Here is a 26,289-nt window from a genome sequence, read left to right on the forward strand (position 1 = left end):
GCAGAGTCGTGCAGTCATTTTTGTGGTCCCTTGACCCTTGACCACAGTAATTTTGAGAATATAAAGTATTCAGTTTACTCCAGCAAATCCTTCAGAAGGACTGTGAACAAATATGTTGCTAACCTGCTTCCTAAAGCTCATACTTGGTCTCCTGTGTGACAGCTGTGTCGTATTCTGTATTTCTGCATAGTCTCAACCTTTATATGGGAAACCAGCCTTATCTGCACTCCATTCTAAGCATGTGTCTGCTCTCAGGAAAAGCTATCTGCTCTGTCAGACTGTCACCGTGTGCATTCTTGTATGTTTTTGACACACATGTAAGGCAACGCATTCATGTATGACAGCAGATCTGCATGTGTGCAATGCATACTTGACACCTACATTTGTGCGTGTGTGTGTCTGTTATGAAACACAGTCACACTCAGAAAGCAATGACAAACAGTGGAGCTGTAACACTCACTGTTATGCACTGCTTTTATCTTAATGTAACAGGATGAATCTGGTGATATCCTGCATGTCTCCTATAGCAAACACATCATTTGATCCCATATGAGTTGGGTTTGCTAAGCTACTGCAGAGCTACTTAATAAATTCTACCTTCAGGTAGGGTTTTAGAGAGGTGTTCATTCCGCTTTATAGTCATTTTGCTGTAATTTGAGCTGCTGTTAGATTGGACTAATGTTGATCTGAACGCAGCTTTAATCCTCAAACAGCATGTGGAAGAAGAGTCGACTGACTGACTGAGGGGAAAATGTTAAGACTTTAAGGTCTAAGATGCAAACTGGTTCTCACAAGAGAGACAATTCATGGGTGTGTTGTGTTCATGTGATTGTCTAACGTAGCAGCTTCAGCCTTTGTGGGTTCAAACATGAGTTCTATCATGTGTTGACTGTAACCAGGAATCTCTCCCAGGCAAGTGCTGATTAGCTTTCACTGTTAAGACACACACACAAAAGCAGGAAAGTAGGACACTAAGCCAGTGGGTATAAAACTGATAACCCCATGATGCAGTGTCTGTTCTTACTGCTTTCCCTCTCTGTGCTGCTTAGATTATTCCCCCCGTTCTTTCTGTTTACATCCCATCGGTCCATGAATGTTATCAAGAGCTTTTGGAGATCCAACGTGTCCAGCTGACATTTTGGACGAGAAGCAGGGGATAAAACAGCAACAACAACCCAAACACTGAGTCGTCAGTATAGCCTGCGCCGTCTCGTCGTGCTGTTACAAAGTGATCACATGTGATGGTGATCACAGGTTGGTTCAAGGTCAGTGCTGGAGCAGCGTTAGCGACTCTTGAGCTGAAGAGTTTCTTTTAAAGCAAGATTTAGAGGGATAAACCAGTCAGTCAATCAAACCACTGGTGTGCAAGTCTACTTGTTACAAATCTAGTTTCACTGGCTGCAAAATTTAAGAAGAAAATCTTGACTTGCAATAGATACAAGATTGAATTTATACTGTCAAATTGCTCACTAAAAAAACAAATAATACTCAGTTTGAGCGTAAATGAAGATATTTTTTGCCACATGTGCATTTACAAGCTCACTTCCGCTGCTTTCTGGCTCTCATGTTGGCTAATGAGAAATCAGTGTCAACATGGAAAAATGTCACAATACCTGTTAACGTTATCAAACTGAATATCGTGTTGTGTGTGTTTGGTCAAGTTTTCAAAAATCGCAGAAATCCTAAACTTGTGCTCATCCCATTGAGTGCATATTCCTTAAAAATCTTGCACTTGTCAAAATAAAAAAGCAAATTATAAAATTGTAAGGAGTAATTTGGGCATAAGATGACTAACATTGCAATATAGCAGCAATAACAATAAGAAATAGTAATAATATAGCAGACTGATATTAAATTCAGAGATAAAGCACACACTGTCAATGTGATGAAATGACCAGCAGGATAAGGTGATAGCAATAAATATAACTAATAAATATGTAATAAATGACATGAAAGTGAGTAATTAACTCAACAGTATGTGAAGTGTACGTATTACTGTAGTTTTAACTTCAAGGTCCCTCTCGAGATTCCCCTCAGTAAGTTAAATTTCCTCAAAAGCAACATGAGAAAACACGTTACTGCTAGAAATGATTTAACGCACAACCACATACCTGCGAACCGTCTGATCAAACCAGCGACGCACCACATCACTGTGTTCACAAGCCCGAAGCCGCCGAACACACACTTTTACACATGCTGCAATAGTTATGTGTGTGTTTGTGCACATGTTAGCCAGAGTACAGTGTGTACCGATGAAACAGCCAGCGGGAGCACTAATATGAAATGAAATGAATTCTGGAGAATTAATTAGGTGCTATAAAATTGAACTCTGGTGCTCCTTGATTATGTGCGCTTCAAGCCGAGCGGAGGCCTGCTGGGCACTGCATGTGATCCCTCCACACACGTTAGTTAACGTGCCAAAGATAGGACCGCGACGAGGGGAGATGACGGGAGAGGAGGTGAGGCAAGGAAACAGAGGAGGGAGAGAAGCTTGCTGAGGTGAGTAAAGGAGATTCAGAGAGTTAGAGGCAGGTCAAGTTTTGGTTTCATTTAGTCTCATTAAGAGTTAAAAAAGGAAAGAAGTGCCTACCTTTAATAATCGCTTCTTCTTTTTTTTTTAAAGCTGATTTACAAGATAATTATCTCACTCGGCTGTCACATTATCCTTATGCTTCACTAAACTAATACTTCACGATTCATCACTAGACTGAACAAGCTCCCAAGAAGGATATTTTAGTCAGCGCCACACGTCATCTGCAGGCCGAGAAAACAACTGCCTTTAATTATCAAGGTGCGAAACGTTGCGCTGAGCTCGTGTGTCTGATACCAGCTTCCCAGTGACAGAAGTGAGAAGACTAAATTACTCTCAAGTCACTAATGAGGCTGATTTGTTGCTGCATTTGAATTCCCGAATGCTGATTTGAAGGTATTCAGATCAACAAGAAATTATTAATCTATTCCGTTTTTTGCCGTACATGAGCGTTAGAGAAGAATTTTCTGAGCCTCCATGTGTATAAGACAGATCTTAGATTAAAGGTCCTCTTTCTGGTATGATGACACTGATGGATATTTATTGCATATTTCTTTAACACGACACTGGTTTCCCAGGAGCCCCCTTCCATGAAATAATTCTAGGGCATTTTTATTAGATTCCACATAAGTACGTCTGAGTCATTTCAGTTTCATCACTTCAGCAGCAGATGATGAACCCATCTTAGCTTCAGGGCACTGAATTTTAACAGTGAGCTGGATTCGGCTCCTCAGTGTGGATCAACTATTCTCTATGTTATCAATCTCGGACCTTCTCTTTAACCGTTAATCGATCGATCGAACGATTTAGACGGGGACCAGCTAGGCGAGCTGAAAATGTTTGCTGTTTATGCATTTGCAAAAGTTCAAGTAATAATTGTCAAAAGTAAGCTCCCACACACTGCAGTGAGTCATCACATCAGGGCTCGGCGTGGTCCCTGCACCAAACCACGCACCATCTCGCCTGTGTGCGCACTGTCTGCAGCAATTAATGTGAACGAACCGGTGCTCTCTGCCTTTCGTAGGGTCACAGTTGCTCTAAGACACTTTAGTGGGAGTTGGGAAAAAAAATTATAGCGAGTGCACAGGCAAAAGTCATGCGTCATTGGGAAAAGCTGTATGTAATGTCGGTTGTAGGTTGGAACTTGCACCGCGGCTATCTGGTTAGGGGCGTGTTTTTGAAGGAGGCGGGAGAGGAAATAATGAACTCGGAGTTTAACATGTTTCAAAGACTCAAGTGTGTCTTGCAGAGGATTGCAGTGGGAAACTGCATGAGACTGCAGGGAACTGTGCACAGATGCATTCTGCAGACATAAGATCTAAATCTTTATATTTCATTGATAAAGTTGGATTAAAAATGCTTGAATGAGAATGGATATTTGAATCAAATCATGACCCACAGATCCCAAACAGCACAGTCAATCTCTCAAACCCAAGACAGGGGCTCATCTGGTTTTCTGTAACCAGAATATTACGTTCAGATGGACTAACACAGCAGGATATTCAGATACACTAAACTCCAGTCTGCTATAAGAGTGATGGACTGAGACCGAGAGAGGAGAGCTGATTAAATGACACGGAGAGAAACATTCAGAGGGAGATGTTTATCATTATGTGTGTGTGTGTGTGTGTGTGTGTGTGTGGGTGGGTGGTTGCAGGTGTTTAAGCTACTTGTAGGTGGATACTGTGATGTTCAATAATGCATCAGGTGCAGCACATTCATTTGTGTGTGTGTGTGTGTGTGAGAGCACTCACCTGTGGGCGGATGACTCTCTCAATGTTCTTCAGGGCTGTGTCGGGGGATGGTGGGGAGCAGTCTGGAGTTGGGCCTGTTGTACAGTTACCATGGTTACTGTGCTCCCCCTCACTCTCCGCTACATGGGACAGGTGACCTTGGAGAGGGTGAGAGAAAGAGTGAGACACAGGTAGACAGAGTACAGTAATGTGTTCATATTGATTACAAGCTGGATGACTGGAGCGCTTGTGATGTTTCTCATGAGCTGCATAGCACGCCAAGGAAGCATCAGAGGAGGACTTTCAGGATCAGGAACGTCAACAATCGTGATGCACATCATACACACTGTCAAACATAAGTGGATTAGCTTTCATTATGGCACACCACATTGGATGAAACAACAAAGTGTCTCCCAACATGTCGCATCTGCTGAATCAGGCCCTTCTGAGGCTTAGGAAGGATTCTGTGTGTCCATGTCTGCAGAGAGTTCAAAACCACACAAACAATTTGACTTGTCCTCGAGACCAAAGCGTTCGATAGAAGTTTTATTTTCTACAGCAATTTGCTGCATTTACACTCGTTACTTATCTCCCCATGCAGAAGTCTGTGCTGTCAGCAGTGGGGTTTAACATTCACATGCTGGGTTTGATCTACAGAAAACCACACGTGCACACACTGAACAGTCTGTCCTGAGCATCATTTTCACCAGGGAGGGACAGCTAGAGAGACATTACTTCTCTTCTTCTGCTGGATTTCTGACAGTGCAGGACCTATAAATAAATACTCAAATCAAATGTATGTTACGGTCAAGCTTTTGCCAAACGAGTTCCCACAATGCTGATTAAGCTTACTGTTACGTTGCACCAGTCAACTCACTTATGTTACACACTGAGGGTTTAACCCAAAAACTGCACATAAATGGTGCAAAGATGACCACAGAGATGCGTTAGCATGAGTGAGACGAGAGGAGAGCGAATTTTATAAACTTTTATAAACCCTGGCTCACAGCAGGAAAATATGACAGCTGCCCACTGCAGTTTGATGTCTGTCTCAGCTTGTCACACACACACACACAACAAGAGAGTGTATGTGTGTGTGTGTGTGTGTGTGGCCGAGTGGAGAGCGGAGAGTCAGAGCTAATTTCCCCTGTGTATGATCGTTTAACAGAGAGGCAGCAAAAAAGCAGCAGAAGAAGAAAATAAGAAGAGGAGAGGGAAGTGCTGAGGTAGCCCAAATTAAATTTCAAAGGGAGAAAGCATCTGTCTTAATCGACTGTAGGAGACACAAAACACAGACCAACACACCTTACCTCAAACACTGCTGACAAAGCGTGCGCACACACACACACACACACACACACACTGACGTCACTGGAGTTTGTTGCTTAAAGAAGCCCTACATGCATGATCACATTTGAAATCCTGGACTGGAAATAAAACAGTACTACCGGTTGTTTCAACTTTGAATGTGTGATTTTTCACGACTCCCACAAATCATCCTCACTTATTCAAAAAGAACAAAGCGACGCAGGAAATAAGTGGTAACGCTGATGATGTTTTGGATAATGAGACAAACAGCGTTATGGTTTCCTGTTATTTAATTAGATGGGAGCATCTTTGCATTCAGTTTAGAAGGATGTTTAGGATGCTCAGGAGGATTTTCATTTTTAAAAGAGGAGTTATCTCGTAAGTACAGATGAACTCTACAAGTGGAGCCTCGCAATGATCAAAGACAACATTTAAATCAACAAAATAAGTGACAAAGGGCACCAGACAACCTTGTGATCAAATATCATCATGCTGGAACGGCTCTGGACAAAGAAAAGGTTTATTGTGGCTTCCCTTTTCTAGCTTTCGCTTATATTATTTGATAAAACTGGACAGAATCAGCACTTGTTTGGGCCTGGCAAACTATGTTTTAGTCATCATGTGCAAAAGCCCTGAATGTTCCCAGTTTTTAAGAAAACCATTAGAAAAAAAACAGTAAGTAATCAGTTAAGTAATCTTTGGGTAATCATTCAAAATAATGAGAAATACTGCATGCGTCTGGAAAAAATACTGGGTGCAAAATACAGAACTTAAATGTAAAAAATAAACTTGCCAGGTTAGAAAAGTCTCCAGAAAAAAATACTGAGGATGCTGGTGTTGGTTGGTGGGTTCAACAGAATTTAATTTCTGTCCATTTCTGCTGACACCACACTTTTCCAAACTTTTAATAACATTAATAACATCTTGTTCAGCTTGTTTGTTGTTGTTGGATCATTACATCTGAATTGCTAAAGAGAAAATCCATGTTTGATTCCATCTTTGCTTGTGTCAATGACTTCACAGCCTTTTTTCACTTTCCAAGCAAAGAAGATTCAAACTGCTTTGCTCTCCGCTCCGCAGCATTTGGACGGCTGGCGCTGATAGGCGTTTGTGAAGCGCATGAATATACATTTAAAAGTCCATTAAGGAACATTTTAACTACAGTTAATTTCAAGGTGTTTTCTGGGTAATTTAGTGCAAGGACATTGGAAGCTATCACTCTGATTCACTTCTGCAACTAAGTGAATAAAAGATCCATTCGTGCAGAAAAATAGCAGCTGAAGAGCAAATCCTCTTTACAACAGAGAGCAGAAAGGTTTGTTGCAGATGTAAGCAAAACCTTGAGAAAACACTAGCAGTCACAATCCATCAGCCAGTGGCGGCTGGCCAAAAGAGGGTGCCGCCCTCTGCATGTCCCTTTTATATTATATATAAAAAAAGCAAGGTAAATGTACTGTAGTTATTGAGTAAAATCAATAAACAGCTATAAAAATGAAGATTAAAAATACGTTTTTGCACGCCGTGCAAATTTACTGAGAGGCGACGCATTTCTTACTGGAAAACAAGGTGGAGAATTATGGTCAGAAGTGTGGAAATATACCTGGTGTGTGCTATGTAAACTTCATTAGCCATAACTCATACTAGCATGATAGAGACAAGATAAGACAGGCCAAGAACTGCTAAGATGTATTTCAGTTGACATATTTCATGACTCAACAGTCTAGGAGCGTCCTTTAAATACTAAATCTGAGCCCCCAAAATACTTCATTCAAACTTAACTAAATCTTCATATGTTTTTAGCAGATGATCTTTCAGCTGCAACTTCAAACTTGAAATCCTTGCAGTTTAATCTTCATGGCAGTCTAAAACCGCTTCAGAATTTGCCACCATCTTCCATCATATATTTGTTGAATTTCAACAGTCTGGCTGCTGACGCAGGGACACACAATCACACCCACACACCCCCCCCACATCAGTCCTTCAGGGAAAGTGACACAGCTTCACAGCTTGCTCTCGCATCTATCAACACATGTGTCTCTTAATGTGTGTGTGTGTGTGCGCAAATGCAGAGGCAGAGGTAGTCTGTGGATTTTATTTAGGGGTTGTGCAAGTACACACTGCTGCAGAGACACACACGTACACAAATAGACGCACATCAGAAAGAGCTGCCTCGAGCTGAATCGATGATTAAATGTGGGCGTAAATAGATAAAATAAAAACTGAAAGAATGAGGGAAGGGGAAAAGAAAGGGAGGATGCAACAGAGGCATATACAAATATAAATAGATATTGAGGTTTTGTCCTATTGAGTAAATAAGCCTGTCAACACTGAGGCTTTGATGATGGATGTGAGGTGTGTGTGTGTGTGTGTGTGTGTGTGTGTGTGCTTCCTTTAGATCTGCCTTGAGCTCACTCCTGGGAAACACACTCTGTCCTCATTGCCAAAGGTGCCAAAGGGGAATGTGTGCACATGTGTGTGTGTGTGTGTATAAAGGGTGCATGTCCACAACACATACATGAGCGTGTAGTAGGCTTTGGTAGTATCAAGGTATGACAGTACAGCAGGGTATTTAGAAGTCCAAGGTATAGAAGGTGTACATATGCAGTGTTGAGCGTTTAAACCCAGCAAGGCTCATCTTGGCAGGTTAACTGCACTTAACTGCATATTAAACACACATTGTAGGCTAAATGATCATCATCAACAAATTTATGCTTTTGTATTAAACTAATACTAACATAGGAGGGTTTTAAGAAAAATATACACACACACACATATATATATATATAGAAGTAATAACTGAAGGGTGTTAGACTGAACAGTTTGTATGCATATGTTTAGCTTCAGGTGTGTGTGAGAAATATCATCTGTGAAAACGTGAAACGTTGAAACACTTTAACAGGTTTCACAGGATTTGGTTAAAACATACAGAGTGTGTGTGTGTGTGGTACAACATATGACAGAGGCTGGATGTGCACAAACATTATCTCTGTGTATGTTCAACATGCACAGATTGTTAATGCAGGCATGCAGCAGAGCGCAGAGGAGGAGTGTGTCTAAATGAACGTTCAGATCAGCTGTCCTCTTCCTAACCGCCTAACGAGACAAAAACTGTCAACGTCAGACATGTTCTTCAGACCGTCAGTTCTGCCTCTGTGCCACTCTGACAACAGTCATTTCATATGTATACTGAAGCTCTCTGTGTGTGTGTGTGTGTGTGTGTGAGAGTGTGTGTACAGCTGCCCTCACATGTTGTCTCTTAGTTCTCAACTCACCATCTCAAACACTGTTACAAAATGATGAACAGCGAGGACATCGTGCTTGTTCTCAGTTTATTTAATGAATTTTCATTTTAGATGCCAGCCAGAGTTTGCGACTGTATGAGAAGATCAGTTTTACTCAACACATGCAGGGAATGTGAAGAGTCTAAATACTACATATACACCAGGTGAACCTAAATAGAGACTATTTTTAGTGTGAAAGAATTACACTTCGCTGCTGTGAGCAGGGAAATATGTGCAAAGAAAGAGGATAAGGTTGGTAATATTCTTCATTTTTCTTGTAGTCAACAAATCCAGAAGACCAAAACCAACAATGAATCGACCCACTAACATGTATCATCTGTGTGTCCAAAGTTGTGCATTATTGTCCACACACAGAACACACTAACCTTGAAGAAGACATATTTTAAACTTCTCTTTACTCCAACATCATAAAATGGCTGACAGATGGAACAGAAACTACTATATTACCGAAAAAAGCCAAACAAAGAAAGTGTTTAAAGCTTGGAAAACTAACAAACTAAACCAAATCTGAAAACAAGACAACATACGTCTGTGTGAGCACATAAAAATCACTTCAAAACACTGATTTCTTTTGGCTGTCAAAGATGAAGACACTCGATTGCCTCTCTTTAAACAAGTCAATGGGCCTCGACCCTTTTTAATGGCAAAGCCCTCGAGTGACTACTTGCTGCCATTAGACACTCTGAGCCTAAGTGGGATAAATGAGGCAAAACGCAGCAACGTCACAGCTTTATCCATCCGAGAGAACCCAGGGTGGAAGGTACTACAGGAGGCGGTGTAAGACCCCAACGACCGAGGCCTTTATTCATAAACCTTACTGGTGGCAGCGCGGCAGTGTGCTGACCTACAACTGGCTAATCTGAACTCATTCACAGATGAAGCACTGCTGCCTCTTTCCCTGACACAATCCAGGTGGGAGTTAATGAAACAGAATTTGGCTAAATATGAAAGGTAAAACAGTCCACATCAGAAGCTCCGGACATGCAAAAATGTTCAGCAAATGTACATCAAGGTGTTATGTTAAGCAGCAGCGCATGAACCGAGATACAAAGGTGTCGACTTGCAAATTCATCACACGGCCAAAATGCCATCAGCACAAAAAATGTCCAGTGAATAACAGAAAACTGAGAATAAGACTAGTGAAGGTCGCCACACAAGATTACCTCCTGTGTATTTTGTCAAAATGTGGGACTTTTGAAGTGTTGCAGAGGACACACACACACGGGTTTGTAGTTTCATGATGCACACGTCAGCAGTGGCTTGTTTACCAGCTGGAGACAAGTGTGTGTTTATCTCAGGAGGAGTGTGTTCGATAGCAGAAAACGGAAAAGCACTTCTGCCCCAGCCGCTTGGCAACGCTCAACGCTTTCCGTCTGCTCCATACGTGACTGGAAGCTGCGGGGCTTCGCCTGAAGGTCCCTGCTCACCACTCCTCACCTCACCGCCGCCCGCTTCGCATCTCCACAACACATTTCACCTGCAACGCTTTTGCGTTGCCGCGATCTGGCTGTCAGCACCGACGGTTCAAACCTTTTGTGGTGTCGTGATATAACGGCAGATCTACTGTCTGTGTGGCTTCAGAACTAGAAATAGCGAGTTATTTGTTAAGGATTCTGTTTCTAATAGAAACTAGGATTGCAGCCTCGCATGCCTCTGTGCTTCAGTTTATTTATGTTGCTTTATTATTAGCTCTTGTTATTGTTCATAAGAAATAAATGTGCAGTACTGCTTTACTATAAACCCGTGAAGAAGTTCTGACAGTAAAATTTGACTGAAAGTACTATTCAGCACTCAGGGGCAGCCTGCCTTGGGCACTCAATGTGCTATGTGAAATCGCTTGCTCCTCATCTGAGCCAAAGGTGTAAGAATAGAGGATGTAATTTACTGTACAGACTGTGAAGCCCCCTGAGAACAAGTTCTATAGGGTTATATAAACAAGATTGATTTGACTTTGTTGTTCGTGTCCTGCTGCACGCCTATCAGGGTGTGAGTTCAATGAGAGAATCAGAAAACAGTTAAATGCCTTCTATGTTTTCACACTCGTAGTCAATAAGGCCGTAACGGTAGCCAAAGCTTCAAATATTTAATGTTGGTGCAAAGAAGCTGCAAATTTGAAAATGTGGATGCTACACACACATCTTGGCAGCACAGAAGATCTACACAGTCAGCACAGTTTGGTGGATACCCAAGATTGGTGTCACCAATTCAGTATCTGAGCAAATGTGAAATATGGTCACGATCTGTCCTTCTGTTCCTGGGTTATGGTGCTGATTAAGGGACAAAAAAGTGTTTTTTTAATTATTAACAGTGAAGTTGACCCGGGTATAAAATGTCATCATTTCATCATCTTAACCTTTCTGTGAATTTTTTTCAGAATAATAACTAAATATGTGTTTAATGAGGTCCAATTAGTGTTGGCCACCACATTCGAATAAGTTCACTGTTGAGTCCAAGATGACATTTGTGCCCAATGCACAGAAATTCCCTCCAGGCGCTCCTGAAATATCACATTCACAAGAAAAGGAAGGACATCACATGTGACCTTGAATTGTGACCTTTCCTGAGATATCGTGTTCACGTCCCTGCGTCCATCCGTGTGGACAACCACTGCATCACCTGCTTGCATGTCAAACTAAACCAGAGCTTTGTCCTTGGTTCCTTGAAGGTTAGCATACGGGGGTTTTGTCACAAGCTGCGCGCATGTAGAATAAATGAGACGCATGACACGTGCATCCAAAATCCATCGGCAGCCAAGTGTTGCAGCAGATATTCCCTCATTTGTAACAAATGAAACTCCACCAGAAGAGAATCTATCTAATACAATGAGTATAATCCTGATTATAGTACAAAATGACTGCCTTAGGACTCATTGAGTAGTAGGATTATGCACACAAGTCTGCACTCAGTGTACTTTGCATTCGAAATTCCATTTATTCACTGTCAAAGACGACAGTTGTCGTGCGAGAAGACATATGGTGCGATGGGATACCACGCATAACATTCCCATGCGATCTTTCGTGAACAGAATGGCGTCGAAAAAGGGACGGCGCTTCTAACAGACTGCGGAAAAATCTCAGGACAACAGCTGTCGGAAGACAAAAGGAAAAGAACGACAAAAGTAAAACAAAAAAAAAAGAGAACAAGGTGGAGAGAGACATCTAAGACATGAGGAAGCAGGAAGTTGTTTGGGGTGGCACTTGCACTAACAACAGGTCCCTGGTGTTTCTGTAGAGGCTGCGCTGACTGGCAGTCACCAGATGGATTTTGATAAAGCCGCCCTGATTGCCTGGGGATTCAGAGTGCTGTAGCCTCCTCAACTGTGAGGCTGCAGCAGACAACTGGCCAGCAGCACAGGACAGGCGGATATCAGTCGGCACATCCTCCAGTCCCTCGTTCAGCATCCATAAACAGTTTCTTTTGTCTTCCCATAAACAACTTCTGTTGAGGTGAGTTTAACATGTGTTTTCACTCGTTTCAAGAAACACCTTGATGGTCTTTTGTTTCAAGGCCGTACGGCGGTCCAAACTTGGAGAAGGGGCAGCGATGGAGGTGGGCTACTTGAAAATCATGACTGTGCACCAACCACGTCTGGTACTGATATCATGAATCTTATCACAGTTTCATTTAACTTTATTTGTAACATTTCATTCTAAAATCCATCAGCCTTCAGACAAATCCTGACCCAAGTCTAAAAGGAAACTGAGGACGAGTCTGTGTTATTTATTAATTAATTTTAATACCCCCCCCCCTCCCCTTTAAATCGCCTATTTTAATATTGTTATCTCTGAACTGATCTCCCTGCCTTTGGTCATCTCATGATTATCAGCTGATCCTCTGCTGGGATGCTTTGTGGGGTGGTATACAACTCCAGATCAACTCTCACACTTTCTGAAACAGATCCTTTGTCAGCTATTTCGTGGTAAAACACGCATCTTAAAAAATAATATCTCACCTTTGCATTTTGTGGCTTATTTAACAATTCCTATATGGAGACAAAATGACAACTAGACACAATGTGAAACGTCTGTCAATTTCAGCATCACGAAAGCAGCAGGACATGTGCTTTATTATTCAGCAGGTCTGCATGAAAATGAAATGTAATTTGGTGGCAGGGACTACAAGAGCTCAATCATGAAGCCACTGAAGTCATTACAGTCCAGACCCAACCAGCGTGGGCCCACGCAGGACTGAGACTTCATTAAGACCACACTGCTGTGTTGTCAGCCAACCTTGAAACTAATTCCAATGTGTTAAAAAAAAGGCAAGTCACACTTTTATTTTCTTCACAAATAAACATTTCTTTGGGTTTGTAATAGCAGCATATTGCAGTCATCTTTACTTTACAACTTTCACATAATTCGGGCTACACTTATTTCTTGGCATCTTTCATTAGCAGTGGACAACTTTGCACAAACTCTATAATTATTTCCAATTTCTATTCACCCCTTTCGACTTGATATGGTCTCGGCGCAGTGGGGCTGTCAGTTGCATGGTAACAACCTTAGCGAGTATATTCAACTTTCTATTCTTATTCTTAACCCTTCATCTGTAACTTCTGTGATGTGTATTGTTGCTGCAACATCCTGAGTGTCACTTAAGTTTCATCTGAACTGAGCAGCAAGAAAAAGGCACCAGATGTACTGGAAAATAAATTAGCTCATCCCACTTGACATATGCAGAGAGATTTTTTTTTTAAACACTCAAAAAAAAGAGAGCTGACTTATCAAGACATACTTTTTGCAGTGTAATGCATCAACACTCTCTCAGGGCTTCTCTTGTCCCTTTCCCTGTCATTTCAGTCCCCCTTTCTCTGTGTTCCTTCATCATCATATCCCTCCTCTCAAAGGCAGATGAAGAGAGTGACTCACAGCCATGTCCAATTAGCCTAACATGTGACTGGACTCAAAAGCAGGAATCCAGGATTTTCCCTCCCGCTGCGTCACAGATTTACATTCATGTAGAGGGATTAGCCTGAGACGACCCTCCAACTTTGTCGACTCAACATACAATCTGCCCTCTCCCCGTTAATGTCCGTCTCTCTGTTTGTTTTTTCTGCCTCTTTGGCTCTGCCACATCATGTCCTGTCTCTCTCTCTCTCGCTCTCATTTGGCCAGGTAACAGCGTTTACAGAGCTGAGAACAAACAGAACACCCACACTGCTCACTTACGTCAGTGGAGCAATTTTCCACCAAAAGACACTTTGACATAAAGCAGCTAACCTCTCAGGTTTCTCTCTTTGACACACACACACACACTCTCTCTCTCTCTCTCTCTACACTGTATATTGGTAGTTCGACTCTCAACTGTCCTTCAGCCAATCACAGACGAGTATGTAACAGCCAAACACGGGACAACACACGTGTGAGCACACACACGCAAAATAAACCTCTACAGCAGCTTCTCTCAGCCACCGCTGGAAGTTGGGGGGGGGGTTGGTAAAGGAGCGGGGTGTCACTAGGAAGGCAGTTCCCATGGCAACATACAGGTGACTCACCAGCTGGTGATGCAGTTGCCGTGACAACCTGCAGTGTGTAGCATCGCTATGGGAGCTGAGTGAAAGGGAAGAGCACATTGTGGGTGTTTGTTGTCGTGGGTGTTCAAGTATTTTGCCGCGGAGCGAGCAACTGATAAGACACACGAAAAAGGACAGACTGAAAGGTCCGAGACTGGAGGATTAACTCGCACTAAACTGAGAACAGGTTGAAAACAGTGTGGATGCCAGTGGAACAGTGAACCAAAGCCACCTCAGCAGTAAACTGAGAGGTGGAGGTGAAGGTAAAGAGGTGGGTGGTAAAATATCAGGACTCATCGCTCTGAATGGATTTAAGCTAAGAAGCCTTGTATAGCAGTGAATATGCAATTTGAACGGTGCACATAGTGATGAGCGCGCAGATGACTACCAGATGACATGAGCACTTTAGCATCTTTCTGCTCATTGCTTTTGGTCTTGAATTTCTATTGGGATCAATAAGGTATCTATCTTTCTTTCTTTCTTTACTATTTCAGTTCAGCACCAGGCAGATGATTTCAAAAACCTGCTGTATGCTGCCTGCCCTTCATCAAACAATATCAGTTAACGATACGACACTGGACTGATAAAGTGACAATGTATCCACTGTCTACATTTAGCTTGAAGATTCTGGTGTGTTATGCTAGCAGTGGCTAATGCAGTCCGGAGCTGCCACCCCGAAGCAGAGATGAGAAGCAGGCTGCAGAGGTCTGGTAAACTCACTTCTTTCTAACTCCACACTCACAGGACTTTTTTTTGTCAGTTTTCAAGCTCAGCCGCCACTGACTGCAGTGACATCGCTTGTGGCAGTCTGTCGGCCTTCACGCAGCTCCCTCTTGAGCCACAAAAGGCTTTATATGCAGCTTTTTCTTCACAGGCAGTAGTACACCCCTGTAAACAGACTTTGATATGTAAAATCACAGGAGTTTCCCTTTTAAGAGAATATTCATGAGGTGTTTAGGTGTCTGTCCAGAGGGAACTTTACATAACGAAACAACCCCACTGATACAGAACAGAACAGAACAGATACTGAACAGTAGGTATTCAGAACTGTAAATAACACTGGGGTAAGGGGAGGAAAAACAACACATATATATATGTGTGAGCCAGACGGGACTAACATCTGATTTCTGCATGCAGTATTAATGTCACCCAACGTCGCCAAAAGACATAAATCCCAAGCAAGGCTAGAGGCATAAATTCATGTATACATAACAATGCTGCTCTCACTCTCACCCACATTTTCCACACCTGTTCACTGCTATGAAAGTCGTGTTAATGTTAAACAGACAATACGCTTGGTGGTTCAAGTCTTCCCCTGCAGTCGTGATCATCACAACAGCGGGACGTTCATATGGGCTCTTGTTCGTGAACACAGTAAACATGGAAAAACTGGAGGGCGCCATATGTTCCACTGTCAAAATATTTTCAGTAAACTTCTTAAAGGACCAAAAACAAAGTGTGTACAAAGATCCACAAGAAGTAAATAGTGTAAGAGAATCAGAGAATGAAAGCACTGATGCAGTCAGTTTGTTTTTGACTCTTTGCGGTTTTGGGCTTTGGCATACATGTTGTATAAGGTACAATATTTCCCAAGTTTGTTTTAAACTGAAATTAGATTACATTTATTATAATCCAATAGATTGGGTTACCAACTACAAAATTGTAATTTATATTCCATTTACTGAAAACTTGGCAGTAAAACCTGATGAAGAAGGTTTTGCAGGACTTGTTAAGCGAGATCATCCATGCAAGAGCACCCAACACTGATTTTCTCTTTTCCCAAATGTTTCCAACTTTGATGTCAGTAAAGCTAGTAATCTCAACGGGCTAAGGCTCAAGTAACAAACTAAATAAATACTATAAACTCATGACTCCATCATCTCTGTTTTAGGAAGCGACACCGACTGCAAACTGAATGTGCAGTCTTCCGCTCTGCCCTACCATTTCGTGGACAGGAGTTGAGCCGGTGGTTGATGTCGAGCGAGCAGGGTTTGCGTGTGACGGCTGTGGTCACGGACTCGTACGGGTTGTCCTCGTCCTCTGGCAGGAAAACATCCAGGGATGGAGAGGTGACAATCTCTGCTGAAAGCTTTGAATCCTGGGAGAAGAAGAGCACAGAGAGAGAAACATTAAAACACACCACATGAACCAGACAGCGTGTGCTCAGTTGACTCCAGCAGGAACTACAAGCATTGCTATATTAAAAGAACACTAATATGCCATCAATTACATTATTAATTAGTAACTGCAGCCATACCAGCCTATTATCCCTTCCAACAGGCCCATAAATGATGCATTATGTTAATTAATAGTGTTTGGAAAGCAAAGCGAAGAGCCCTTTCGCCGAGTTCAGTAGCTGTATGAGAGACGGTGCAGCAATGAAAAACCCGAAAGCAAAGCAGGAAGCAGATATCTGATGCTGGCTTGCAAAGGTGTGGTGAAGAGTGTCTTTTCCAGGGCCAAACGTGCGTCCTGTGGTTCATCTGTGCCTGAGGCGCACCGTCATAAGCAAAAAGAAAACAACCAAACACATCACCTCAGTAATCTCTCAGTTCAGCTCAAGGCTAGCAAGTCCACACAGCCGGATTACCATGAAAGATTTAGGCCAACGTTCAAAGCAAACATTGAAAACAAAGTGTTGGGAAAAAGTTTCTCTGTTCTTTTCTTTCCTGAAGAGTTTCTCGTAGGGTCCCTTAATGGCTCCCTTCAGGACTTTTAAGGTTCTGTTCTCTGTGATTACTGTGATCAGCGAGGGTTTGTTGAAGCTTTTCTTAAAAAGAAAAAAGAAAAAAAACGTCATCTGCTATAAAACTGTTGAGACCGACAAAGATTAAGAATAAATCACACGTAATCTTATGTTGATTTGCTTGCTGTCAAGTGTCCAAGTGCCTTTCATGAACAGCAGACTGGAATTGCTGCAATTTTGGAAACACCAGTCAATCTATTTTTTGCTTCAGGGTTTTATATATTATAATATACATATTTAAATATGTTGGAAATGTCTCTACTGCAAACTCCTGTAACATTTTCAAATGTGCTCTGGAATCTAGAACCTTAAAACATGAGTTGCAAGGGCCTGAATTCAATTTATTATCTTGCTAGCTGTTGAATGAGGTGGCTGTTGTGAATATCCATCCTCAGACAGTGCAGTGGCTTCAGGGTCACAACACATGGTGTGAAACAACTAAAACAAAAACAAAAAAAAACCCCAGCAAAACAACTGCTGAGAAGCAAGACACAAAATTCCCTTGAACACAACAACAACAACAGTCAAAACAGTATTTGCTTTGTCTCACCTTGTCGGCTGAGCATTCCCAGTTGATGAAATTATTTTACAATGAGGTGTTTTTGTTTGAAATATTCCTCAGCTGAGCTTCAGTCCCAACATGTCCACCACCACTGGGGTTTCCAGCATGTGACACAAGATGAAGCAAAACAAAACATGCCAACATTTGTTTTCATCTTCTAGAGAGAAAAGAAACTGTAAGAGGGGAAAACCATGTCTGAGTGCCCACTGAAACTCAAATCATGGTGACCAGAGCGTAAACAGATGGTTAAAACGGGCTAACTAATATATACCAGTTCTCTATAAACCTCCATCTACTCTCTTTACACCACCTTCAGAGCCAACAGCAATGCCCCGCAGTACACTGACAACTCGAATAATGTTGTGCTACTCGAGTTACTTGTAAATGGTTCAATGCCTGACCTTTTCAAGTTGCTGGCATATGATGTTATGCACTTATATTAAACCAGCATCAGGACTGCTTCTGCAGAGTTCAAGCAAAATGTCAGCTTGTAGACAACATGTTGATCATGTTCTCAACCAAGATGATGAAAACCTCTTTGTCTCAAAAGAGGAAGCGGCTGGGATTCTTCAGCACTGACTTTCAGCTGAGTTTATATCCATTTTCCATGGAATCTCCGCCATCCACTAATGACTGTGGAGTGGTCCTCGACAAACAGCTGCCATGAGCACTTCACACAGCAGCCACCACTTGATTCTGCAGATCCGATCTCTACAACCTCTGTGGGATCAGACACAGCAAGTCCACAAAGCTCTACAGGCCTGACTTCTGTCCACCCTTCATCCTTTGCTTCACATCATCCTCCATTTTCTGTCTCCAGCTATAGCTCTCACCCAAAAAAAAGGTTATAAATCCCACCAGAAAAAACGCACTTGCTGTTACCCTTGATAGGATTGTGTGTTATTAGATTTAACAAAAAGGATGTTCTGGCTTTACTCTTTTTTTTTTAAATACATGCTGTTGCACATTTTGTTTGTGAAGCTTACACCAACAGGGACATTTTGAAAGCAACTCTTCATCTGGAGGTGACAAATTCAGAGTAAGAAAGCGTTTCTGTGGAACCTTTGCATAACAGTGTTCTCTTCGGGTATTCGAAGAGAATTTCAGATTGTTGCAGGATTGGTGAAAAGGTTGAGCCCCGAAGGGCTCAGAGAGAGAGAGAGAGAGCTGAAGACCAAAAGGTCCCTTATCTCTGAGGCAGATGTGTACCCAGAAAGAATGAAAAACAAGACTGAGTGATGTGAAGCAGTGGAAAAGGTTACAGAGACGAGCGTCATTTCGGCCAAAGAGACAAAACATTTCTTTCCAGCTACGCAGCCTCTGGATGTCTGGCTTTTTTTTCCCCATAACGCAACACTCCATCATCATTTCTGGAGTGTCACTTGGCAACCTGCCCCCAGTTATACCCTTCCTAATGGGATCAGCATTAAACTTGTCACCATGGCGATAAGCTGTGGGTGTGCCTACGCCTGTTCCTAACCCTGCACCACGTATACTTCTCAACCCTCCAACTCCGTCTTTTCCCCTCCGTCGTCTTCTCCCGACCTCCTTTTGTCATTCAACAGCCATTACTCTCTCTGTCATCATCTGCTACTACATTACCCAGACTGCACCAGGCCATCAATCACACACACAGAGCACACTCAAAACCAATTAATCATTCTGGCTGACAGAGCAATCAGTCCCTTGATGATTTCTCTCACTTACACCCTCTGCGCTCAATCTCAGGCTTATTTTACACTGCGCTTTATTAAAAGGCCCACAAACTAAAACCCCCCTTCTTGTCTTTCCCCCTCCCTTTTCTATCTCCATCAGCACTCAATTAGACTGCCATTAAGAGTTAATGGAGATTCAGTCGGTCTTTTATGCTGTCAGTCTGCAGGTGGCCGTGCCTCAGCTGACACTGATTGGACGTGACATCCTGGTTAGCCGCAGATTTCACTCATAGAGCAGATGGAAAGTCTAAGAGCACCCTGATGAAGCCATTAAGACCTGGTGGTACTTCACCGCTCTGTGAATGAATCATCTTCAGATTAATTTTGAGACTTAATTGTGATAGCCTCATCAAGCCACTGAACTGCATCTCCTACGGTGTGCTTGGATTTCTGCGGTAATGTGATTTCTTAGACGCTGTGTAAAACAGAAACCAGGTTTCCATAACTGAAGGGAATTAGGGAAACCTGACTGTCTCGGCTGGACAAAGTACTCCATGTTATGTTAGCAGCAGATTTTCACATTCAAGAGGTTGAAGCCATGCAATGTTTTGGCATGAACAATGGCTGGAATGGTTATCAAATCTGTTGCCAAGTAATTTTCTGTCAATTGATCAGCTAAATTAAAATTCCAAAATCTAAACTAAAATTGAAATCATCACAAAGCAGCTGTGAGTTTCAATTAGTTGAGCTGCCTGTTCTCTCACTGAACCATCAGCCCTTTGACACACACACAAGCACGCACACACACACACACACACACACTCAACATATTGTATCACTGTCACAGATAAAGTAAAAAATTCATTCCTCTGTAACAAGGGTATGGTAGGAGAAAACCTGAGTGATGATTACTAGGATGTGAACACAGATTTGCAGTGAATTTGTTCATTTTGTCGGTCAATTCTCCCACATGTCCTGTGTCTCTGAGCAACCCCGTCCTTTGTATGGATGTAAATGTGCTGCAGTGTGTCACTAGCAGGAAATGCAATAGACTGCTCTGAGGCGTCAAGCTGGATGAGCGAAAAAAAAAGTACGGTTTCAAAGTTACTGGAAGTCAGATTAGATTCAAATGGAAACAGAAACAAGCGAAACAACTGTCTCTGCAGCAGGAAGTGACAGGAGTTAATGAAAAAAGCAGTCCTGATATGAAACTAAAACAACAGCCCTGATATTTCTGATGAAAAAGAGCTGCGGGAATGAGGCTACCAATCATCTCAGCTTCATTTGTTTACAGTAATTACCAAGATGTCACCATGAATTAACAATGACATTCGGAAGTTCTGAAACGCCACAGGGTACAATAGCATCATTAATAAAAGTGCTGAAAAACGAAAGCTCGGGAAAGAGATTCCTCTGCAGTGTCTCCAGGGAAAATTAAAAAAAAAAAAAAATCAAAAGAAAAAGGAGAAACACAAACAAGATAGAAAGCAGGATGTGATTGAAAAATGTACCTGACATGATTTTAAAAGCACAGAGATGTGAGGAATTACCCATAACATGTGCTGTAAGTTAATTTGTCCCTCTCCCACAATGTGCTGTCTATTCTCCTCTACCTCCTTCCATTCTCATTTACTCCTACATCATCTCTCGTTATTCCTGTCACTCTAAATCTCCAGCCTTCATCCGAACAGCTTATGAAGAAACAGAAAGAGAAAGAGCGAGGCCAAAGCTGACAGGGGTAACAAAACCCATCGCACAGGGTAGAGACAGAGCGAGAAAAAAGGAGAAGGAAGAAGAAAACACAGGTAGATCAAAGAGGCCAAGATCCAACTCAACACTTACTTTGGAGTTTGTGTCAGCAAATCCCAAGGAGAGAAGCACGAGTCAGAGTGCGGGGAAGAGGAAAATGAGTTTATACTGAGGAAGGGAAGCAGAGGAAGTGGGAGTGCAGTGAGTTTGGAGCAGGGATTTCCTCACACACACACACACACACACACACACACACACAAATGTAAGAAAGATACACAGAATTGTGAGTCAAATACAGGCATAATGCTCGATTTCTCACACACAAGCAACGGCAAGACAAAAATGGCAAAATATCCAAGTCAGCTGCATCGCAGTGAGCGAAGAGCTTGGAGTTTGACCAATTCCCCTCACTAGCGGGAAGGCACTTTGCACTCCATCTCGAACAGGACAGTCACTGGGAGGAAATCCCTCGCACTCGAGGCCACAGCGGTATCTGCAGATGAAATTAATCCGGCAGTGTGACAACAGGTTTAGCTACCTGGTATTTTGATGTATCCTCGCTCCTCTTCCCACTCAGCCCCGGAGGGGGTCGGACGGTTTTAAAAAGTAGGAGAAAGGGCTTCACGCGGTTCGATACGAGCAGTCCCTCCAACAAACAAACACACTCAGTCTTCATTCATTTCCCTCCCCTTGCCCTCCCTTCTCTATCTGTCAGGGCAGAGATAGGACACAGAGAAACTTGTGTCTGAGCTGCACAGGAAGAGAGCAGACAAACAGAGGCCTCCTCTGGCCACTAATTAGCAGGTCGAATGCAGCTCCCATCCTGCTGCAGAGACCAGGTTAAACACCCGAGTGTGTGTGCGAGATGTCGCTTGTGTGACTTTGTCTGTCTGTATGTCATGTGAGAGCTTATGAGCCTTTTATGTGAGTGTGTTTCGAAGCATTAACGATGCGTATACATATATACGATAAGTACATGTGTGCAGGGTTGATAAACCAAATAGGAAATGTGCTGCTGCTTTGGTCACGTCCGAAGAACTTCTATCTGACAGTCTTAAATCCTGTGGCTATCTCTTCCTCTCTGCTTAACCCCATACTGTAACCCTCACAAGCAAATCCACTGCCTCACACACTGTACGCTGAGTTCATAGGCCATCAGATATGAATAGAGGCTATAATTTGCTGGCATTTCCTCGTGGAGGCTATTTGATTAGACAGAAAAGGGAGGGGTGGACATCAGAGAGGACAATGGACCCTCTGAGGCCCTGAACGAGGCGAGAGACAGAGTGAGAGGTGCAGTCATGAGAGACTGAGCAAAATACTGATGAAAATGAAGACAGCCCACTCCTCAACTAAAGCTAAGATGCAAATATGGACGGGCTTTCCTAGCATGCTAATTAACACTGAACACCAGCTACAGCTGAGTCGGAAAGGGAATATCTTTAGTTTTGCAGACTCTTCTCGACAATACTTTTAATTCTTCTGCAGTGTCTTTAAACTTTGAAATCTGGCATTGATGCAACCGACTCCTAAAACTACACATGCATTGATTCCTGTTCAAACAGGACGTGCAAATGGAAATTAACCCAATGAGAGAATGACGAGAAATACTGCGGCAGAAAAGTGTGAAAGCAGAGAGCGAAACAGAGAGAGTGAAGAGCAGGTCAGTCGGAGCAGCGAGCAGGGACTGCCTTGCAGAATTGGATTTCCCTCCGTGGCTGGCTAATCCCACAGAGATCAGCTAACTGAGCCACCCATGGGACACCGACAGTCAGTCCTCAGAAAATAACACCCTTCACATTCTTCATGACGGCTTCTGCATTGAGCACAGCTCTAACTGTGGCTCCTCCTGGCTCCACGCTTAATCCCACAGACACGGCAACCAGCCAGAAGTAAGAAGCTGCTGACAGAGAGCCACTGCGGTGTGATGCCAACTTTTATTGCATTTACCTGCAGGCCTGACAACTTTGGAGGAAGTTATGAAGTACCACCTCAAGGAGCTGTTCAGGTATAAGAGACTGCAGAGGTATACTGGATGCACATACAGCACAGACCATAAATCCTTGAACAAGACCATAAACAAAATTATAGTTTTTCATTTTAGTAGGATGTCTGGGAAAACCGTAAGGCCAACAGCCCCGAACTGTGGACGAAAACTGAGACATCAGCAGCCACCAAGTGTATTCAAAACTTCATAATGGTAGATGTAACTCCGTAAGTTTGCTTTGGATTCACAAAACCATGTGTACCTCAGAGTTCCACACAAGCAACAGGATGATGAAGTATTTCCCTTCTTTACTGTTGATCTATTGGGAATTTATAGGTGTTTATCACTGTGGCTTTATGGTTCACATTAATATACTTTATGTCGTAAAACTTGCTTGCCAAAAAAACCTCTTCCAGGTGTCTTCCAGGTAGGTCTTTTCAGTGCCTTTTCAGTTTATTTCATGCATTAAAATGTTCATCTGTTTCTCAGTGTGTGCTGCAGATCAGCCAGGAAATGATTTAAAAAAAAACAAACAAAAACAAAAACACTCGAACTACAAAATGTCTGCATTACAAATCATGTTTTTATAATCCAGTTTTAACCTACATTTTGCGTCAATGATTGATATTTTAACAGGTTTCTATAAAATGGAATAAATAATAAAATGAAGAGGTACTCAGTGACTTGCTTCACTGATTCAGTTCTCCTCATCCTTTGTGGACCAGGCTGTATATTTCACTGCAGCTCAGAGGGCGAAAAAACAACTTCCTGTTTATTACTTTTATGAGCAACTCTGCTTTTTATATCTCAATCATGACACACAGAATTGCTTTATGGGATGCTCACTGCTCCAGACAGATTCACAGCAATCCTGAACACACACACACACACACACACACACACACACACACACACACTCCTTGCTGGTGTGTCAACAGCACAGCATGACAGCTGATATGCCCTTATTCTTGAAATGCTTTGTTTTGGGGGTAGTGAAATATATTCTGTGCTGTGTTAGGATACCCAAAAGTACCTCTTAGTTTTTTCCAAAGGTATAGTGGGCTCTCTAACTGTCACTTTCACTGCTAAAAATCTCCAATATATGTGACATCTGTGGAAAAACTCAGTGACTGAATCTTTCCCTGCAAAACCATCCCGTTCAAACGGTTCTGGGATGATTTAGTCGGATGCAATGAGCCGCCTATAGATGTTCAATTCAACCAGAGACAGAAATAATCACTGAAAGCGAAGAAAGAAAGAGAGAAAAAAGACAAGTAAGGTGAAGGAAAAAAAGGTCAGACAAAGGGGAACGAACTGGAACATTAGAACTCAAATTACCTGCTACAGTCATTCTCCATGAGAAATCCCCTAAGCACGACTGAACTGCCACACAACACAAGTCTACAGAAAAATTACAAGGTCTCTGGCATTAAACTGCAGCTCGGAAACACCACTAGTGGTTCACAAGACTTCCTGTGACTTCCAAATGTTTTAATTTACCTGCTGAGGACTGCATTTATGGAACTAATGGAATAGTTTGGCATTTTTGCTTAATTGCTTTGAGGTAAATGACAGTCTCAAGTCTGTCCAAATAAATATGAAGCTATGGCCACATTCCTCTATCTCACTTGGATTAAACAAGAAGCTCACATCTTAATTAGTGAGCTTCAGAAGTAAAAGGCAGTCACGATAGCAATTTAGCCATCTGAATGGCAATTTTGCCAGCCAGTCGGTTGGTCCAACAGTTTGATCTGCACTGAAATAACCAAAATACATGCAAAACTAATCACAGCTTCATGTAACTTCATGTTTACGACACAATCACAAGTACAACACAAGCCTCTTAACTCTCAGCAAGAAAACAAACAAGTGTACACCCAAAACTAAACTATTGCTTTAAACAGTGACCCTCTCTTTTGTTGGTGACTCATAAATCTCTGCTGATTAAATCAAATTAAACTTTATTGATCCCTGTGGGGCAACCATACATCACCCTGCTGCAGCTTCTGAGTGTCTCAACAAACATGTTAGTTGTGAAAGAATCACTCAAACTGACGGTATTTATGTATTTACAATGAGCCTTTTTCCCCCCACAAGTGCCTCTCCAGGCAGGAAGATGAGGAGGAGAAAGAGCAACTGTGTGCTAACATCATTAGCTATGAATATTTACAAGTCATCCAAGGCCACAATACAGCGTTTCACATGAAATATTAACTCCATATTTAAATCAGCCCCCACACGGACACATCTGCACCAATTTTCTTCAAGTATGAACTGAGTGAATCCCTAATCTTGTTTGTTCTGTTTAAATGTGAGGAACTCAAAAAGCTAATTGCAATATCTTTAATTCATTTATCCATAAATACACAGAAAGCAAATGTTCCCCTTATCTCTTCCTGTCACATGCATGCGTGAATGTGTGTGTGCTGCATGTTAATCTCTGACATTTAATGATTGCACACAAACTATAACTCAGCTGGTTCTTCTGAAGCATTTCAGACTTGAATGCCTTGCTCAAGGGCACTTCAACTCCACTTTGTAGTGTGTTGAAATACAGCAGCACTAGCACTGCAGGATGCACTTTTTCCTGTTGGTGGTCTTCTTTTAGCGTGGCTCCTACTCCACCTTCTCCAATCTTTTCTCTCACTTCCTGTTTACCTCTGATATATCTGAACTCCAGCAGGAAGTCAGACTACACAAACACGCACCCACAGCGAACATCTCCGTGTGCTCGAGGGCAGCATACTGTATGTGCCAATCGATTTCGGTGAAAGAGCGTTTGACAGCAGCTTTAGGTGTGTGTGTGTGTGTGTGTGTGTGTGTGTGTGTGTGTGTGTGTGTGTGTGTGTGTGTGTGTGTTGAAGGTTAGGTTGATGGGAGGAGCTACAGTCTATAGCTGCAGAGTCTACAGGGTATAAAGCCATGTGAGCACAGAGCAGAAAGAGAAGAGGAGCAGAAGGAAACATGATTAGAGTCATTGAATTTTGATGTTTCCTAACACTTTCAATTGCTTTAAGCTTATAAAATAAATTTAAAAAATCCTTAATTCACAAGGCACATTATAATTTCCCAGAGCCTTAAGTGACATATAGTCAAGTTACATTAGTTTAGTTTTATCCGAGTGTTCAATCAGTTCAAACAACAAGATTTTTAGCTTGCTGTGAATAACCGATAATCAAATAGCCGCTGATTAATTTTCTATCCA

The 26,289-nt window shown here is 42.2% G+C and overlaps 1 protein-coding gene across 5 annotated transcripts in view; it reads right to left on the reverse strand.

Annotated features, from left to right (window-relative positions):
• anks1b (ankyrin repeat and sterile alpha motif domain containing 1B) overlaps nt 1-26,289 on the reverse strand; it is a 188,813-nt gene that overhangs the window by 74,993 nt on the left and 87,531 nt on the right. For all 5 annotated transcript variants that reach the window (XM_046378605.1, XM_046378604.1, XM_046378603.1 and 2 more), the window contains 2 exons: nt 16,327-16,483; nt 4,285-4,421 (listed from right to left, as the gene is read on the reverse strand). In XM_046378605.1, coding sequence (XP_046234561.1) covers nt 4,285-4,421; nt 16,327-16,483 — 294 coding nt within the window. The remainder of the gene's footprint in view (nt 1-4,284; nt 4,422-16,326; nt 16,484-26,289) is intronic.

The sequence above is a fragment of the Scatophagus argus genome, chromosome 22 (assembly GCF_020382885.2).
Source record: "Scatophagus argus isolate fScaArg1 chromosome 22, fScaArg1.pri, whole genome shotgun sequence".
Taxonomy (NCBI): domain Eukaryota; kingdom Metazoa; phylum Chordata; class Actinopteri; family Scatophagidae; genus Scatophagus; species Scatophagus argus.